The 20,400-nt window shown below is 47.0% G+C and overlaps 1 protein-coding gene and 1 long non-coding RNA gene across 4 annotated transcripts; both read left to right on the forward strand.

Annotated features, from left to right (window-relative positions):
- The first annotated feature begins 3,199 nt into the window (after positions 1–3,199).
- On the forward strand, positions 3,200–5,493 carry LOC122394349. The gene is made up of 2 exons (XM_043391184.1): positions 3,200–4,944; positions 5,278–5,493. The coding sequence occupies exons 1-2, from the start codon at positions 3,411–3,413 to the stop codon at positions 5,298–5,300; spliced, it is 1,557 nt and encodes a 518-aa protein (XP_043247119.1). The 5' UTR covers positions 3,200–3,410; the 3' UTR covers positions 5,301–5,493.
- Positions 5,494–12,497: 7,004 nt separating this feature from the next.
- LOC122394352 lies at positions 12,498–19,536 on the forward strand. Of its 3 annotated transcripts, none has more exons than XR_006258844.1 (4): positions 12,498–14,277; positions 17,625–17,692; positions 18,004–18,271; positions 18,701–19,536. It is a non-coding gene; the product is annotated as an uncharacterized LOC122394352 (long non-coding RNA). The 3 variants fall into 3 exon arrangements; XR_006258845.1 differs by having other exon boundaries at positions 12,498–14,016; XR_006258843.1 differs by having other exon boundaries at positions 12,498–14,016; positions 18,004–19,536.
- The last annotated feature ends 864 nt before the right edge of the window (positions 19,537–20,400 follow it).

Below are 20,400 nucleotides of genomic sequence, written 5' to 3' on the forward strand. Positions count from 1 at the left end.
TCAGGTCGGAAATCATCGACAGCATGTAGCTCAGGAATGGAGTCAGGCCCAGCAGAGATTGAAGCGTGGCGTTTTGATAGCACGAGTTGCCGTAGTTCGGCAGACCAATGCAGAGCGGGTCGCTGGCGCTCGTGTCCGACTCAAGCCACCGGGTAGCCGTGATCAGCTGCGAGCCGGTGCTTTACGTCTGCGTCCTCCTGCAGGGTGACTGTGGCGCCTGGCTGCTCTCGCCAGGGCCGTCGGGTGGCGGCTTTCTGTCAGACGGCTGTAGTGCCTGCCCACACTCGCCAGCGCTGTCAGTCTGCGGCTTCCTGCCCTGCGGCAGCACCTGACTGCCCTCATCGAACTTGCCAGGCAGCAGTGGCGGACACACATGCTGGGTGATCTTGAAAGAAGAGCTACCGGCTTCGCTAGACTCCCCTTCACCTCGACGAAACGCGATGCTCATCTGCCGAGACGACGATGTATCACTCTCGCGCGCCGGCCGATGTACAGAGCACCACCGTGACAGAGATTGAACCGCAGGCCCTGGCACGAGCGGACCGCCATTCTGCGCCGTTACGACTCCGATAGCTACACTAGACTTGTTCTTCTCCGCTTCTTTGCCTACCATGTCTATTGGTGTCTTCGGCGAGGTATCGGAAAAATCCGTTGTCTGCAAGACGCTAGCAGCATTGCCCCTAACGATGGCAAGGGCCAGCCGCTGCCACAGCCAAGCTGTCTCTCGATGATCCCCTGATATGGAGGCCATCCTTGTCCCGAGCTCTCGAATGAATATCTTTGTGGAAGGTCCACACACTCCTGTTGTTTCAAAGGCAAGCGGTTCGAAGTGAAAGCGATGTTCAAGGCCACTGTATTTCTTGCGCTTTCTGTCCTCTGCTTCACGGGCCGCTGATCCGGGGAAAACAGCTGCTGATAGAACATGGCTCTCGGCAAACGTATTCACGCAAGTAGCGTCCCAAGCTAGACACATGCCCCTGGCGAATGGAAAGACTGTTATGCCGTCTGGGCGTTTGCTGTCTCCGCGGTCTACATCTGTTGGCTCCAAGAGAGAGAGGGGATTCCTGCCGACAACAATGCCCACTGGGTTACCTTGTTGTCCAGTGGCAGAGGTGATGATGGCTGTCCCGTAAAACAGAGGCGTAGGTTCTCTGTATGCCTGCCATAGGATGTGGTACATAGTTGGTGCGTGCTCTCGAACTTGACGAAGAAAAAGGCCCCTCGAACGCTGTTAAAGGCATTACGCAAGGAAGCAGTTAGTAGGGTGCCGTGCACAAGTCAGTTGGGACCCATTTTGCACGTGCGCACGTGCAGGGTGCCGCTTCCAGATCTCGAGAACGGCTGGGCCAATTGTGCTAAAATTTGGCACATCGCTAGAGACCGGTTAGTAGGGTGCTGTGCACAAGTCAGTTGGAGGTACCCCCTCGAAATTTCGCACGTGCAGGGCCCACCCTCTCGCTCGCTCCGTTAGTCGCCCCAAAAGGCGTTATACTGGTAGTAAACTACATAATGCAAAGAAATCGGATGAAGCTTTAAAACTAAGTTCTTGAGAGCGTTTGCCGTAATTCAATATTTTGCATCAAAGTCGGCCGACATGACGTCACTCTGACGTCATTTCCGGCCAAACTGTGGTAGCTAGAAAGTTGAAATTATATTACAAGGTGTCAAATTGATGCCGCGGAGGGTACCGCAAGTTTCGTGTTGATCCGTCAACCGGTTTAGAAGATATTGCCGAAAAAAAACGGGAGGGGGCTCTGTAGACCCCCCCCTTCCCAGTCATGCGCGGGTTAACAAGGTCAATCCAGATCAATGAGGAGTGAGGACCGTCCTCGCCGGCGGCGGGTGTGACCTCCTGTGTTCCCGGGGACTACGTCATGCCAGTAATGACTGAAATGCGGTTAACTACACATCATTTTGTTGCTAATTCGTTGAGAAACACGGTCAGGTTCATGTCGCTATCTTTATTCGCCAATATTGGCTAAGTACGTTGGAAAATTATAGCTTTTCCCCGAAATTTAACCTTTGACCTAACATAACTGGGTCAAATATTGACCTGGGGTCAAAAAAACTACCACCAATCGCGAGTGCTCGTTGAGAGCAATCGACTGTGTTATGAAGTGCTACGACACTTAGTTTCGAAACGCCAGGTAGGGGTCGCATCTACGTTAGCGGCCCCCTGCCGGGCCGCTAATGAAAAATGCCCTGCCAGGGCGAGGATTAATCGTAACTATCCGGTATCACTCACCATGTCTCAGCTCATCCAACCTCATGTATTTAAAGCGATCATCCCACCATAACCCGCGCCCTGCTGGTGGTGGTGGTGGGGGTATTTCCCTCCCTCCCTCCAGACTTTTTGATATATCTCAAAAGAGTTGTCAAGCCAATAGCTTTGAAGATACAGAAAAATGTTTAAGACATAAAAGGTATAGAATTATCAGGACTACTAAACTGTTATCTCGAAATTTTGAAAGTTATTTATTTTAGCCCCTAAAAATAAGAATAGTTTTTTAATGTAGCCAAAAATCAAAAATATTTCTCGATTGAAAAAGAAATATATGTGATAGCCCTTTCCTACTTCTATTCGCATACCAAATTTTAGATCGATACCTCTTTTTTGGCCAAGTTATAGCGAAAAAAAACTTCAAAATTGATAACGTCAAATTTTCAAACTCATTTTTCGCAATTCTAGACCACGTAGTGCAAAACAAAGACCACTATTAGACTCACCGTGACGAGTTGCTTCGAATCAGTACCCATTTTATGTAAAAATATCAACTTTGATACTTGACCTTTTTTGACCTGACATTGATCTGACCTCCACCAGGAAGTGGCCTTAATCGCTCCTGATAGTCTTATAACCAACACCATTAAGTTGGGAATGAAAAATTGGCCATAAAACATGCATGGCACAACCCTAGTAAAATTGGGTTCATGTGTTGACCCTTGGTGACCTGACCTGTGACCGGGCCTGGTATTATCAGTGACCTCTAATATTGACCCCCCCCCCATCGGTGCAAAGTTGGCCCGTACCTCCGTCGGCGCGGGGATTTATAAACATATCAGAACTACATCATCTTATTTGGCAGAAGTAGGAAAAGTTGTGATTCTGGCTCTCCTTACCTTATGACATTTTTCTCGTCATGTCGAATGTTTGGGTATTTAGTAATTATAACTGTGTTTCTGTTCTTTTCAGGAGCGCGTATCCCGGCCTCCAGCCCAGGAATGTCGTTCGAGCTGCTCGACGGAAAGGACGCAACTCCAACGTCTATGACAAGATCAACTGCTGCCTCATCTGTGGGAACTTCGTGCAACAAAAGATCAAGCGCCACCTCACGTCGGTCCACCGCAGTGACCCGCGTGTTATCTCCATATTGAACTCAGCGGACCCAGAAAGGGAGCTTTACAAGGCAATGTGTGATGGCAACCACGATCACAACAAGAAAATCCTGTCGGGGGAGCGCCAGGGCGAACTCATTGTTCTAAAGAGACCACGGACTGACACTCAGATCGAATCATTCGGACCTTGCCACGCCTGTAAAGGTTACGTTTTGAAGACGGAACTTTGGCGCCACGCGAAGAGATGCCCGTTGATGCCGACAGGGCCACCACGGGGAAACTCGCAACTGCGCCAACTCTCCTCTAGTGTGGAGGGTGGACCGGAAGAGAACGCGACGTCATCGCGTTTTATGGAAGACGTCTTCTCAACCATTAGGGATGATGAGCTGAAACAAGTTATCGCTAACGATGACCTGCTGAAGGCCCTGGGGTCCTACATGCTGACTAGCAAGGGAAAGACAGGAAGCCTGATGGCGGCCATCAAACAACGACTTCGTGCACTGGCAAAGCTCATTCTATGCCTTCGGAACAAAACTGGTAATGAAAGTCTCACGCTTGATGACATTCTCCAACCGCGTCATTTTGACAACATCATCTCGTGCGTTCAGGAAGTATGCTCGTGGGAGCTGGGTGACACGAATCAACCGCCAAGTTTCAAGACGCCAACAAGTGCCCTGAAGCTGGGCCATGCCTTGAAGAAGGCAGCGGAAGTTGGGGTTGGCCTGGCCGCAAGGGCAGAAGATGCTGAAAGAGGTAGCAGACTGGAGGACTACATACGACTCCACCAGCGCGAGTGGGGTGACAAAATCTCGCACGCCGCTCTGTCAACGCTCGATCTACGCAAGATGAACCTGCAAGATGCTCTGCCACTTACAGAAGATCTAGTCCAACTCTCCAACTCTCTGAGGGAGCAAATCGGTGAAGTGGCTACTAACCTGGCCGGGGCCCATAGCTGCAACGAAGAAACCAAACTCTACAACGAGCTTGTGACTCTAACATCCGCTTCCGTCACCGTATTCAACAAGAGAAGAGGCGGAGAATCTGCCCGCCTGCTGCTGGAGACGTATGTGAACAGGCGACGGGGCGCAGCGAACAAAGATATCGCTTCCACCCTATCTCCTTTGGAGAGAAAGCTGGCCGAGAAGATGGACCTCGTTGAAGTCCTCGGAAAGAGGAAGAGGAGAGTCCCCATCATCCTGGCGCCCTTCATGCGTAATGCAATGGACCTCATCGTGCGCATGAGGCCACGGATGTCACTGCGTGGTAACCCGTACATCTTCGCCAAAGCAAAGTCAAAGTCCTACGTTCCGGGATGGGCGGCTATCAAAAGCGCCTGTGGTACATGCGACCCGAAGAAACCTGAGCTCATAACGAGCACGAAGATCAGGAAGTACCTGGCCACGGTAACTCAGGTCCTCCAACTCGACGAACAGCAGCTGGAGTGGGTGGCGAACCATCTTGGCCACTCACTGGATGTGCACCGCCAGTTTTATCGGCTTCCGTCGGAGATCCTTCAGCTGACGAAGGTCAGCCAGCTGCTGCTGGCTGCTGAGCAGGGCTGTATCAGCTCCTACAAGAACAAGTCGCTCAACGATCTTGACGTGAAAGGTTAGTTACAGCTTTTTTATTCCAGTAAAGTAACTTAAGTTCAATGCAGTTTTAGTATTCCCTGTTTATAGTTTTGAGATGATAATAGTTTTGTTTATGCCGCCGCCGGCCCCTCCCCCCTCAGACACCTCCACGATTCCCACTTAAAAGGAAATGGCTAAGGTCTAACTAAAGGCTGGATCTGACTCGGCCTGACACATGAAAATTATTTCTTCATGACAAAACGGGATTCTGACGCTATTAGTTACATTCACGGCGAGGTTGAGGAAAGGCAGTTCCTTAAATGTTTTAGTCACAGTTATCGTTATTACAACACGTCTTCTGCCCTTTCAGATCTGATGCGCCATATCGAGTAGCTTCGAGAAGCCTCCATCAACGTGCTTCGGCCTAGGTAGAGAGCCTCGGCAGAAAACTACCGCTCACATTCCGTGACCGCTCACAGAACGACCGCTTGTACAGAAAACGACCGCTACGGCAGCTCTCATTCCGTGAAGTAGCTACCGCGCAGAAATGAGGTGGCTTTGTTAATAAAACGAACTGCTTATCATATTTTTTTATTAGTGATGCAAGCTTTGAGCTGACAACCGAGCTGGGCTTTTAACCTAGCAGTTGCTAGGGTATTCCGCCACCTGCCGTTTGCTGGGCCGTTTGTGGGGGGGGGGGGGCGTTGAACGCCCCAGCCGATAACCAATAGGCGTAACGGGTGGCAAACGTATTCCCAGAGGCCGGGATTCTGAGGCGGACGCCCTTCAGGCCCGGGCACGTGAGCAGGACGTACCGGTGGGGGGGGGGGGGGCGGTCCGCCTCCTCTCTGCATTGCGGGCATTGCGCGGCCTCGCACTGGAGGTCCCGGCACTGGGTGCAGGCGGCTGTCGGGCTCCGGCCAATTGAGTGGAGGTACTCCATCGGCCGGGTGCGGCGGGATCTGGTGCACTTCAACAGCTGGGACACGCGCACCCATCAGCTCGCGGTATATACCAGCCGGTAGCCGCTCTGCGCGTCGGGTACGGGTATGCGGGTCTGCCATTGACTGCGTGGTCGCTCTGAAACTAGAACTGAGCACTCCGACGGGTCTCTTCAGCTCGACGCGATCGTCGTCAGCGTAGATGGTCAGCGCGCCGGCTCCGCCACGGAGGACGCCACCCCTCGCCGGCCCATCAGTCCATACCCAGGTCCCGCACTAGTTCAGTGATGTCAGGTGATGGAGCGCGGTGTCCCTCTTCGAGGAGGCGGCAGCTCCCTCCGCTCCTATCTCCAGCTTGAAGGTGATTGCACAAGTCGGCAGCCAGGGTGGGGGGGGGTGGGGGGGGGGGCGCTGGGGCGGACTTGAGGATTCAGAAAAGAAGGATTCAGTGGGTCCGCGGCGGCCAGCTGGTGCAGAGGGTCCTCGGTGGGCAGGGATGCTTCCCTGGTCGGTATCCGCGCTGCCAGCGCCGTGCGGCACGCCGCGACCGGTACCACGACAGCCTCAGCTAGCCATGACCCCATGGTGGGGGCCGATCCGATGCAGCCGGTGATGATCCAAGCCGCGGCGTGCATCTCACGTTCCAGCACCTCCACGTTTTGTCCGTCGCTGGCAGCCAGGCGGCCGCTGCTGCCCTCTCCAGAGAGGGACCTGGTGGCCGGGCTTCGGTCGGTGCGGTTCACCTGTTCACTGGGCCGACTCGCTCCAGCGGCTGGCCGTTGTTTGTTGATGGGTATTCACCACGACTTCTTTTTCTGTTTGCTATTTTGCTATTCTGCCGTACAGTTACTGGTAGGCTGCAGTGGGTACATACCTACTGAATTAGGCAGTTCTGTCCTCTGCACACCACGAGGTGACCAGGCCGCATATCGATGTAGGTACCATTATAGGTAGGTGGACGGTCGGTGACAAAATATCTGAATCTAAGAAGAACCTCTTGCATAATGAAACAATGCAGCTTTTGACTCTTCAATGTCTAAGTACTGCTACCGTGACTTCTGTCTCAAAAGCGTCTGTCTGAAAAGAAGCATTAATTGTAATTCAGTACTGGCATTAAACACCAGTATAACGCCTTTTGGGGCGACTAACGGAGCGAGCGAGAGAGTGAGCCTTGCACGTGCGAAATTTCGACGGGGTACCTCCAGCTGACTTGTGCACGGCACCCTACTAACCGGTCTCTAGCGATGTGCAAAATTTGAGCACAATCGGCCCAGCCGTTCTCGAGATCTGGAAGCGGCATCCTGCACGTGCGCACGTGCAAAATGGGCCCCAACTGACTTTTGCACGGCACCCTACTAACCGGTCCCTAACTGCGTACCAAATTTGAGCGCCATCCGTCCAGCCGTTCTCGAGATCTGGAATCGACCCCTGCACGTGCGCACGTGCAGCAGCACCCCAACTCTGGCACATGGATATGCATTGCCCAGTGGGTGCCTACCTACATGCCAACTTTCAGCGCAATCGGCCAAGTAGTTACCGAGATATTGCAACAATTACAAAAGTGACACCTCTTCGTTTTGCACGTGGCACGTGCATAAGGGGTCACCCACATGCATCGGGAATAGTCCAATACTTGGTAGAAGGAATGAAGCTACCCTACAAAAATTACCGCGTGTAAATCGGTCAAGTGGTTGCTGAGATATAAGCCTCGCAAAAGCGTGACCACGGCCGGCCGGCCGGCCGGCCGATCATACTCAGAAATTTCCGTTAATCTAAGGAAAGACTACGCTCGCTTCGCTCGCTCCGTAATAAACAGCATTGTTGGGGATTCAAACCATGAAAACTACGATTAAGTTAAGAGCAAAAGGCTACTTTGGTACTCAGTCATGGATGGCCAAAAGAAAAAAGAATAAAATAGCATTACTGTTTTCGGCGATGTAGAAAGCCATCGTTTTCAAGTGATGAATCGATCATTGGTATAGGGTAGCCTGGGGCAAGACGCCCCAGATAATTTATTTTGCTATATAACTTTTGTCCCACATCACCTGGAAGGCCAAATTTGTGCTCAATGCATTCTTTGGACATTTTACTTTAGATTCCACCCCTCAAATTCATTCACTTATGATCGGACTCCCAGGTAGGAAGTGATTTGTGAAGCAACTGCAAATGAGGCATTTTGCCCCAACCCCAGGGCAAAACGCCCCACGGCCTGGGGCAAGAAGCCCCATACTCTAGATTAAAGATTAAACATGCTAGTTGACTAAACCTTAAATGAGAGGTCCGTTACACCATGGGAGGCACGGCACTGAAGCTAGCACCTTCCATCCTATCAGGTGTTCACCTATGACACTATTGTATGAGCAGGTTTTCCACCTGCCTCATAAGGCCAAATAATAAATTATTTCAATGCAAATGTTAACAGAATACTTCCTTTGCCATCCAGTTGCTGAGAAAAGTACATATAAATGCATAGAAACTTACTGTTCGCCAGCTACCGAACATTAGGAAGTGGGTAGTCCGAACAACACATGAGGTAAAACGCCCCATGGGGCTTTTTGCCCCACGACCTACTGGGGCGTTTTACCCCATCACGTAGTTCGGTCAGAGAACAGCGCCTTGCACTCCAGCAAGACATATTTTAACACGAACCAACCCGGCATCATAAGCGTTAGACAATAGTTGTTCAAAATACATAAAAGTCGTTAACCTGATGTGGACCATAAAATAACGCCATGATGCATAATCTGACAACAAAACATAAAAATCACTCGAAAAACACATTTTTGGCTATATCTCCCTAAAGAGTCGTCACAATTTCTTTCCAGTCTGCTCATATAATGATCATATAGTGCACGTTTTATAGAAGAGAGGATGCTTCCCCGGAACCTTGCCACTTCCGAGAAACATCGGTGAGGCGTTTTACCTCGGCGGGGCGACTTGCCCCGGTCTACCCTACAGTAGTTTTACGGCGACCACCGATGACACCACTCACCTAAAACTTGACCTGAAGCCTGAAGGCAGCTGGTGTGGTGCCTTGTCGCCGCATTAGATCATTCTCTGGGATTCGTCATGCATGAACCCTCTTCAAAAACTCGGAACGTAGTTGAAATGTGGCATACCAACAATGTCAAGCAATGGTCTGTAACAACATAAACCTTTCGAAACAATGACTAAAACATCTAAATATTCTATAGCATTTAAATCACGCACTTAATAAAAAAACAATAAAAATAAATCAAGGCTACACTTTCTTAATCTTCGATGCGTATCGCGAATACTCGTTTTCAATATGTTCTAGTTATCTTGGTTTTCAATGTACATTTTTATGATTTTTCTCGCAATGTCACGAGATTTCGTTAGAACCGTCTGATGCGCGGATTGTATTTAGCGCTTTTTGGAGTTTCTTCAAGATGGTGTACCATTTGTTGGTGTGGAAATTTATTTAAAACAGACGTCACGTACAAAAAATTAGCACCAAGTTTTTTTTAAATAAAATCGTTGCTTCGTTTATGCTTCCTATATCTTTATTAACATAGCCGATCTTCATTCCATTTTCCATGTCAATTTATTGCTATTACCGGGAGTCGCTCATTCACAATTATAAGAAAAAAAATGGTGCGGAATGAAATGCAGCCCCGGTAAGGTATCGCACAGAAAATCAGCCACGTTTACCACCTTACTTGAGCTAATTAACATACAATCGGAAGCACAGATACCCGGAGGCCTAGAACTATTAAAGTAGGTGAAGGCGCGTGTAATGCACGTGCATCCGAGCCCCCCCCCCCCCCCTCCGCTCTGTAAATGTGAGAGTGGTAAATATATGACGTCTGGCGATATACCAAATTCGAATTAAATCAGGCCTGTACTTCCGGAGATATAAATAAGGGGTGTGCACTGTGCACGCGCGCACGTGCAGCAACACCCCTCTTCGAAACATGGGATTGTGGTAGATCTATGACATCTGGCCACATACCAAATTTGAGCTCAATCGGGCCAGTGGTTACTGAGATATAAAGAAGGGATGCGCACGTGCGCACGTGCACTAGCACCCCCTGGTTCAGAAATGCACTAGTGGCTAATTGATGTCATCTGTCCACATACTAAATTTGAGCTCAATCGGGCCAGTGGTTACTGAGATATAAAGAAGGGGTGCGCACGTGCGCACGTGCACCAGCACCCCGTGTTTCAGAAATGCACTAGTGGCTAATGTTTGTCATCTGGCCACATACCAAATTTGAGCTCAATCGGGCCAGTGGTTATTGAGATATAAAGAAGGGGTGCGCACGTGCGCACGTGCACCAGCACCCCGTGTTTCAGAAATGCACTAGTGGCTAATGTATGTCATCTGGCCACATGCCAAATTTGAGCTAAATCGGGCCAGTGGTTACTGAGATATAAAGAAGGGGTGTGCACGTGCGCACGTGCACCAGCACCCCCTATTTGACAAATGTGCTAGTGCCGGATGTATTGTATCTGGTCACATACCAAATTTGAGCTCAATCAGTGACGCGGTTCTGGAGATATCATTAGACCAACTTTGTAAACACCCCTCACGCGCCACGCGCAGACCCTCCTCCGTGCCAGCCGATATCTCCCGGAGACATTGCATTCAATTTTTAATGCACGGGGCCATCAAACCGTGAAGACCGGACCTATCTCGGTGTTACTGATCTCGAGATATAACATCTGAAAGTTAGGGCCACTATGGTCATGGCCGAAATTTCTGCGCTCAGTCCAGGTGTACAGAGGTCTATGGTCAGGTCAAAGTAAAAATTATCAACGTGCTGGCTTGTTCACAGTTTGGGCTCTAACTAACGTCAGGTCAGGCTCATTTTCGGTTTACACACTCGTGAATATATGGGTAAGATATCCTGAGGGTACCAATGTGACCACGGGTAGCCGAAAGTGAAAGTGTACGGCCGCCCGCGTGAAAGGGAAAGTGACCACCAGATGGCAGTGGTAGTGTTGTTAGGGAGAGAGAGAGAGAGAGAGAGAGAGAGAGAGAGAGAGAGAGCATTTATTCAATAAAAAACAGATAATATAACAAATAAAGTAGGCAATCGTATATATATATATATATATATATATATATATATATATATATATATATATATATATATATATATATATATATATATATATATATATATATATATATATATATATATATATATATATATATATATATATATATATATATATATATATATATATATATATATATATATATATATATATATATATATATATATATATATATATATATATATATATATATATATATATATATTTATATATATATATATGTAAAGTAGGGTGAATATAAATAAAGTAGGGTGAGGATTGGGACTGGGATGTTGTATTATAAGCGATGGGTATGGATGATGAAGGATTGGACAGCGGTGGCAAGCACACGGCCCTCCTCACGACTCAGGTCTGTACCGTGGATAAGGATGTCGAGTTGTTTGGAGAAGGGAGAGTGGAAAAGTCAGTGCGGATGACGGGCGACACGGTGAAGTAAAGAATGTTTCGCTGAGTATGATAAAGTGGACAGGAAAGTAGGAAATGTTTTGTGTTTTCAGAATTATAGCCGCAAGTGCAGGTGAATTAGCTTGTTGTATGGAGAAAAGATGAGCATTAAGTCTTGAAGTATTCAGTCGTAGTTTTGTGTGTAAAATGTTGCCTGTTTTTGTGCCTAGGAAATAATACAGAGGTGGACGGGGTTGTGTAATCAGTTCTTTTAGGTGTTTTTTGAAAGTAAAGTAGTTATTGTTTGTGCGTAGATGTTCGGGCAATGTGTTCCAGAGGCTTGTAGAGGATGGGACGAAGGATCGGTAATAGGATGTGGTTCTGGCCAATGGTATTGTTAGAGCTGAAATATTTCGTAAAGTTCGTGTTGTGTTTTGCTGTCTTGTGTTAGGAATAATGGTCTTAATAAATTCGGGAACTATAGGATTGAATATTAATTTGTGATAAAACTGAAGTTTGTGGATTTTCCGTCTGTCGGTTAAAGAAGTCCATCCTAGTTCTCGTCGCAGTCCGTTAGTCGATGTCCGAAGTCCAGTCCCAGTGATCAGTCGTGCTGCTCTGTTTTGTGCTTTTTCTAGTCGCATGCCGTCAGTCGTTGTGATGTGTCCGTCGTAAGTGATGTCACAATAGTCGAGGAAAGGTTGAACGTAAGTAATATAGAGAGATAGAAGCATTCCTTTAGGTATGTGTTTTGCTATTGGGTATAAAGGGCCCATAGAACGATTAAATTTTAGAAGGACGTCATTAATGTGTGTGTGAAAGCGTAGATCTGCGGATAGTGTGAGGCCGAGATGTTTATGGTCATTTACTATTGGAATGGGTTTACCGCCGAAAGTAAAGGTTGGTCGATTAGTTTGTTGTCGATGTGAGAAAGTTTGTTGTGTGGTTTTCGTTGCATTGAATGTTATAGCCCATGTTTGTCCGTAGTTGTGTATGATGTCTAGGTCTTTCTGTAGTGTCATTTGTGCGTCGTGAAAGTTGTCAGTTGGAGAGTAAAACGAGTATAAAGAGCAGTCATCGGCATAAAAAAGCATTTTGTTTGTGGTTTTGTCACATAGTCCGCACGGTATATAGAGAACTAGGTAAAACCGGTTTGCCGCCACAGCACTACCTAAGGTATTTTGACCACTTTCTTCAGCTGGCCATTAAGACCCAAAAACGAAAAATAGGCGACATATTTGGGCCATATTAATTATGCATCTATTAATTTGAAGTGCATTAGCAGAGGGGAGCCGACAAGAAAATCTGTATGCTAATAAAGGAAATAAAATCAAGCCATTCGCACCATTTTTCCAAAGCAATTATTTCAAGTTATAGCCGTTTGTTACACAAATCTCTTCTTTTCTGTTTTCAAATATTAAAATTAATAGTAAATCCACAAAAATATCTACAAATAGTGCTTTCTAGAATTTCGAGCATATCCATGGATCGTGACCCGTTTTGAGTCGAGAAGAGGCAATGTTCCAGGACAAATATTGGGTAAATTATCATGTATTGGTCAATAAATGTGGTATATTCAGGCTCAGAAAAGATTTTCCTATAACATGAGCTACAATTCATCACAGTATATGCCCTGAATTCTAATATATTCAAAGAAGTGTAAATTAGAGTTGCAGTTCTACACGGCTCCCGCAGCACACTTCACACACGATATCTCAAAAACGAAAGAGAGTCGCGGTCTATTTAAAACGTCAAAAACGCAGAACTCATTTTCATATAAGCATGTGATTTCTTTAAAAGAGAATCGTACGGTAAGACATTGAATTTTGCTCCCAAATATGAAACTTTGCATTTGTCTGTCACTTAATTTTGAACAAAACGGACATTTTGTATAGATCTTCCGCTAGTTGCTACCAAAATTATACCCTATCCGACGGAGAAACTATTTTTCTTTTTTATCTGTGCATGATTATGGGCATAAATAATCGACAGACCAGAAATTTTGCGTCTAAGGTAAGTCACCATTGCATTTGCAGAAAGTGACGCTTTCACCTTCCCTGGATGATTTCTCAAAAACAAGAGGGAGTCGCGATCTATTTAAAGCTGAAAAATGTACAGAATTGATTATTCTATCGATGGTGAGAATAACAAAGACCAAAGCATACGGTAAGACACCTCATTTTGACCTCAAAGCCATAAAAATGTTTTTTAATGTGAGGTACGTCGAATTGCAATGGCGTAATTTTATGTTCGACGTTCCTGCTAATGATGCATCCGCTTTAATACTTCTGCGTTTGTAGGCGTGATTCGATGTTTGATTGGTCCAGAGCAGCTCAGATTCGGAGCAACAACAGCTTGACAAACATTTTTCGTCTTTGTTGTGTATTGTCACGCATTGTAGTGTCATGGATGGAGGTTCTTTCATGGTATTGTAATAGGTACATACACTTGGTTTAAATTTAATTTGATTTGATAAATTTGAGCCAATTCTTAGTGTTATGGGAGTTGTCTTGCAAGTTCCCACAAGCCCAAATATATTTTTTTTTTTCAGTGAAAAGTAACACTATGAAAAAGTTGATGCTGGATGGTTTAAGAAAATGCCTTATGGTCAAAGTCGTGTGTTCCTTACATCAAGCACTCAAAGCATCACTGTGAAGAGACATCAGACAAGGGTCAAGGTGAGGTGTTTGTGTGGAAACGTAAATTATATTTTTTCGTAATTTGCTGGCAAAGCTAGACAAAAAATTGATATCCATATCCACTTCTTCTTCTTCGTGGATTAGGGCGCGTAGCCATCAGGCTCAAGCGCCCAACAATATCCATATCCATGCTAACAGTGGTTGTCAATATGTGGATAACAGTGGTTCTGGGCGGGCATGGGCATGGACGACTACTCTTCATCCAACGACTACTTGGTATACATTGCCTGGGACGGGCGTTGCCAGCAGCTTTTTTTGTAGGTACGCACAAGGTTGATGTATTGTTAGGTTGGGGTCCATATGCATGTACTATTTCTGTTTCATTATCTATCATGCTCGGATAAGTTGATGTCACTTGTGACCAAGGCTATATAAACCAGGTAGAACGCTCCGGGAAAAAAGTTGGAAACAATAAATTAGTTGCGGCATTCCCTGATGACGCGAATGTGGGTCAGCGGCCGGCGGCCGGCGGCCGCTAACACTGTATGAGGATGAATGCACGGAACTTTTGCTTGTTGGAGATTGCGCTAGGCAGTTTAAATGTTAATGTTAGGATATGTTTCGAAAGTAAATTGAACGACGCTTCGAACGCCGTCAATGAATTTGCGATACGACGACTATTTGTTTAGTTAAAGCCGGCGAACTTTTACCTTCCGACCGCGCGGGGAGGCGATATGGTGCCACACTGACGGTTTTTTACGACAGCTCAAAATTCTTTTGAGCTAAAGAGCTGAAATTTGACATGTCCAATCTTCTGATCAAGCTGGATCTTCTGGTATAAGTCGCATATTTAAGTTACGTCAGGTTGTTGACCTATGTTGTCGCTCGTGAGCCTCTACACAGTCCAAAAACAACACAATTTCTGAACACTCAGTGCCAAGAAATCCTTCACAGAAAGATGACACTTGGCGGAAAGAATGGCTGTCGGTTTCTTACCGTTCGTATGTGTCGTGTTTTCACAAGAGTTTAGTAAGGTCAGGTCCCTCACGTCACCTCCCCTCATAACTCAATAGGACTAGGTTTACTATCATAGAAGCGTTTATCAATCGCCGGAAATCTTAGCCAATCCCACTGGACACTGGATCCATACCCACATGGGGCCCTCCTGACTGGCCACCCCCTCTGAAATCCACAATAACATTGGGCTGCGGCCATGGTTATGTATTAATGCTTTTCACAAACAGAAATACAACAACTTCAACCAGCACAATGCACGCCGCCACAACAGTCCGACCAACGTCCCTGATATCGACTAGCACTCGGCCGGATGCACATATGCGGAGCCAATCAGTACGAATGTGACCTGCAGCTTACAATTGCTGTGTCGCATGGCGCATGACACAGGACGATTCCTAGCAGCTGTCGGCTGGAGTGGAGAAACAGCACGTTGCGACACACCGGCGCACCGCGCCGGCGACAGAGCTCAGCAGGGCTGGTTGGAGGCTGGAGCCGGAGGTAAGGGCGGACACAGGCACAGACATTGCAGGACAAATAACAGGACGTCAGTTAGGGATATAATTCAAGACGAATGATTCAAGACGGACTGAAATAATGCACATTTTGCTCACTTGGATACCAACTTCAAGCTTGACGTTTATAGCACCATGGAAACAATGGCCACACAGGAAAGAAACAAAAGATTGGGTGTTTTTAACTCAAAGTAAATAGAGGCTGCATATGATGGAACAGCCCGAAGTGCAGACAAGCACATATTTTTCGTAATAGCTATCAGTTGCCCTGTCCTACTCCTCTTCTCCCTTCATCTGTCATCAACTACTGGACACATAGATGAGGAAGCACCAATGTCAATAACAAAAGCTTGCAAAGTAGTTTTATGAAGCCAAGGGAAATATGCCTACACAGCCTACATCATGCATGTAAATTCAAAATTACACATGCATGACAAAGGAAGCTTATGTAAAGAGAAGAGTTGGCAAAAACATTTCATAGTTAAAATTATTCAAAACTGCACACAGGGCAAACATAAAAGCAGCAAGTGTGCTGTTCTGTTATGCTAAGAAACAGTCCAAAACAAAATACATCTTTTCATGTTTGAACTGGTTGTTCTTCTATGCCACTTCATCCATATCTTGATTACAGATGGGCTGTTGCTGTAGGCTGATGAAGTGATACTTGATTGCCTTTGTGCGAGTTTCAGTTGCAGTCTCCTAGGTACTGCACTGGAAAGCAGATTGAATTGAATGCCTCTGAAAGATAGGAATACAGGCAAAGTTAGCTGTAGTAGTGTCAATGAAAATGGACATGACATTTTTGTCCTTTGACATACATTTGTTGAAGTACAAAAAGGTACAAAATAAATTGGTTTGTTTCAAGACACTCACACTGCACAAAGCCGCACAGACATTACACAGGGATATGAAATTGGTACACATAAAACTTGATGATTAAAAAGGTCAAAACTCGCAATGATAGTTGAAGTAAAAGTTACAATCACAATCATTTGATTTAAAATAACTTGACGTAAGTCACAAGACGCAACGCTCCTATTCACTTAAGAAAGGTTTTTATGCTTTCATTATCCTCCACATATCAACCAACTTGATACCAGGCTGTGAAATAGTGTGTACATAACCCCATGTTGCCATTTTATTAGAGCAAGTGGGGTTACAACAACAATGCTAATGTCAAACCCACATCTGCAACCCGTACTGCAGTTTCAATCACCTTACAAGCACACCTTCTGGCAGTTTGATAGGCAGAATGGTCATTACTACTTTCTCCTCATATTCAACACATATTCCCTTTATACAGATACAGTTTAGACCTGGTTATGGCAAGCATTTTCGAGAAAAGATATGATTCAAGTCCAAGACAAAGGTCGAGAGAAACAACACCAACATAAAACACCGACTATGTAGCACTAATACTGTCAAATTCATAAAAATATATACATGAGTCGATCAGAAATTCACTGTAGATTTCGAAAATGGTGTCGAATGCCACTCAAATACCCCCATTCGCATGTACGAAGCAATAAAACACTGACCTTCAATTCCGCGTGCCATTCTCCATAGGCCACTGTGTATTAAATAACGCGTTCACTGATAGCAAAAAATGAGACCCACATATGACGCGTTTGCTACCAGCCAATCAGCGCTCGATATGCCGAACGCTGATTGGTGGAGAGGGCCGCCGTTAGCAGTCCATTATACGTTGTTTTCCTTGAACATGTGCGTGAGCGCTGATGCTGCTCACGGGTTGTTGCCATTTTTCGTAATGCTGAAGGCACGGGAGCGAACCCCCCTGCTTGTGACCAAGGTATTTGGGTATGAGTAGAGCAGACATTACAGAAATGTTTTCCAACCAAGGCGAGGTGCTTTACCCAGAGAGTCTTCTTTTTAACACCAAACCAAACCTTACCTGACGTAAACTAACCTACAAGTCACCTACAACCTAAAATCATGCAACCTACAAACCTACAGCTGTGCCTCTCCTTGGTTGGAAACCCTTTGTAGTTCATTTGACATCTGCTCTACTAATGCCATTAATTTTTATTTGTAACCTAACCAAACCAAGCCTAATATAATCCAAACCTTGCTCATAACTGTGATAAGTTGCAGTACTAACATCACTTTGATTTTCCTCAGCCCATTACATCATCAAGAGGGAGACCGCACTGACAGGGGTCCAAGATCCATCTCAGGCCCTACTGTAGGTAAGTGTGGACGTCCTGACCTGTAGCCAGAAGCACAGCCACTGTAGCACAGCAGCTACTTCCCTATCATCCTTCCAGCTCTGCAATGGTCTGCATTTCTGCAATGGTCTCAACAGGCCTAACTGAACACAGAAGCATTTCACTTACTAACAGTTTAAGACTAATATTATTCTAAAAATGGTTGTAAAGCAATGTAGAGTGAAATAGATATATGGTGTCTATGAATAGAATTGGGTGTGCTGAGACTTTTACTTCATGAACTTGAACAATGAACACTAGAGTAACTAATTCAACTATTTGTTGTTATTCAGACTGCCCGCCAGCAGACGGAGGCCCACCGACGGACGTCGGCTCAATGGCCAACAGTGGCCCGCCGGCCGGCTGACGGTGGCTCGCCGACCGACGCCGGCCCGTCGGCCGACCACGGCCCACCAGTTGATGGTGGCCCGCCAGCTGACGGAGGTCCGCCGGCCATTCGTAGCACGCCCGCCGACGGCAGCTCGACGCACATCCTGGCCTTAACTATTATAGCTATGTCACCCCCAAGATTAGTTCGCCCCCCCCCCCCCAAGTCCCTAGGTGAGTGGCTGGAGAGTGGAGAGAACTTTGTGTGTTGCCGGGAGGGGATGTCTGCTAATGCAGGTGCCGTTGCAGGGGTCGTGACGTATGATGGGTCTCAGACTCGGGCTTCGACTTTTGAGTGAGAAACGGATAAACATTGCAATTATTGCAATTATGGCGAAGTGTGCGACAGGAAACGCTATGAGCTATGAGTTATCGTCGCCGTGGCGGAAATTTGAGGACCGTCGCAACCTGTGACGTCGCCATGACTGCTAATTGACGGTCGCCTTGACTCGTGTGTAACGGTCACTGTGCCTGGTATGTGACGGTCGCCATGACTGTTTATATAACGGCCTCCGTGACTGTTAATAAAACGGCCGTCGCGACTGAAACGTGACGGTCGTCGTGAGATCTGACGTGTCGCGACTCGCTGTGTCACACTCACAGGTCACCAGTCGCGGGCGCTCCATCTGACGGTGTCGTCCGACGGCTCCACGAGAGCGCCGCGGAAACCATCCGACCCCGAAAATGCTGCTAGCCGTACACGAACAAAAGGCGCCAAGCACCTAGGACCAGCGCCCTGCTCCGAGGCGGTGTCCAAAGAAGGTCGCACAGTGCACTTGCTGTGCGAAGGTGTAGTGCGCGCTGACTGATAGGAAAAACTGACGGTTGGTTATTAGATCTCAGTATGGAACTCAAGATGGTCGGAGCCGACCTGGCTCGGTGGATGGTGTGCCAGGGTTAATTAAGTGTCAAAATGAGTGAGACGCTCAGATATCTGAAGGATATGTCGATACGAGTCCCGGCTTCGACTCCCCGTCCCAAAACGGTGTTGGCTATGATTGGATTTTGGTATTTTTACGGACTCCCCCTCCCCCCCCCCCCCCCACCCCCACACGCAATTTGTGCTATGTAATAGGACGATAATATGCCGTGGTCTCATTCTGGCTCGATATCGTAATAGGCACTTAATTGGACAGATGTTGGTGGATGTAAATGGCAGGTTTAGCTAGCGCGATATTAGTAATCGTGGGTGCACTAGCTGCAATCAGTCGCGCGCTTCTTGCAGAGCACCTGTGAGCAATAAAATTATATGAAAGGGCAGTTTGTCGTGAAACCTGTGTACTTTTGGATTAAGTTATCAGAACATAAATGTATTTTTGATGTCCACTGCAGCTCTGGAACAGAAACATGGAGATCGGCTGTTCGCTGTAGCAGGGGCCAAAAAAATCCAAGGTGATATGTGATTTTAAGTGAATATAGGTATCTCACTGTATTTTCAATCGTATTTTAACAAAACAAATGCGTCGACTGCTGATTACCCTCGGCTCCTAACAACAACGCTTGCAACACTGGAAAGAACATAGACAATAACTAGGTACCCTTGCGACCGACTGGTGTGACCCGAGACTGTCTCTCTCACTGTTGCTGCTGGCGCACATACGACAACACGGCCGAATGGCTACGATCGAGAGCACGAAACGATGCTGGTGAATGACGGACCAGCGAAAATAGATCTCCCGTCTACGCGCGGAACAACGCTGATTGGCGCGGCTCAGACTCCATTGGCTCAACAGAGTTCAGACTGTTGGCGGTTGTTGCCATTGGCGGCGGAACGGGGAGGGCACCGGGGCACCGTGCCCCCCTTTGATTTTGGCATTTTAACATTAGCCCTACCGGCGTTGCATGGTCATGGAAATAATGGGACTAAAAGTCGGCAGTGCCCCCCCTTAATTGGAGATGTTCCACCGCTACTGGTTGTTGCTCCTCCCTCCCCTCCCCGAGAGGGCGTAGCCAAGTAGCTTAGTTGTGCTCGCAGTGAGCGGCCGTACCACGCAGTCGTCTTTTTGCATCTATGTAACCGTTGAGTGGATGGCATCCAGACGAGCTAGGCGTCGGCTTCGCCCTTCCAGCGGCCGGGCAGCGCAGGTGGACGGCCGCGGATTGTCCCCCTCCGATCTCGGCGCATTCGGCAGAGTGCGGCCGTCGGCGTCGACACTCCACGGAGTTGCATAGCGTCGGCCGTCGATAGGCCTTATGGTGTCGCTGTTGTAACAAAAACGTAAGTAGAGGTTTGAAACAAGATATAATGTTATTTTTTCTAGCGTTGTTACACATAGCTGGTATTGGCCGGTCATTAAACACAT

Source organism: Amphibalanus amphitrite, unplaced genomic scaffold, assembly GCF_019059575.1.
Source record: "Amphibalanus amphitrite isolate SeventyFive unplaced genomic scaffold, NRLGWU_Aamphi_draft 000586F_arrow, whole genome shotgun sequence".
Lineage (NCBI taxonomy): Eukaryota > Metazoa > Arthropoda > Thecostraca > Balanomorpha > Balanidae > Amphibalanus > Amphibalanus amphitrite.

Coding starts and splice junctions, on each gene's coding strand:
- LOC122394349 (XM_043391184.1), top strand. CDS start 3,411: ATGTGTGATGGCAACCACGATCACAACAAGAAAATCCTGTCGGGGGAG. Junction 4,945..5,277: donor CAACGATCTTGACGTGAAAG/GTTAGTTACAGC, acceptor CTGCCCTTTCAG/ATCTGATGCGCCATATCGAG.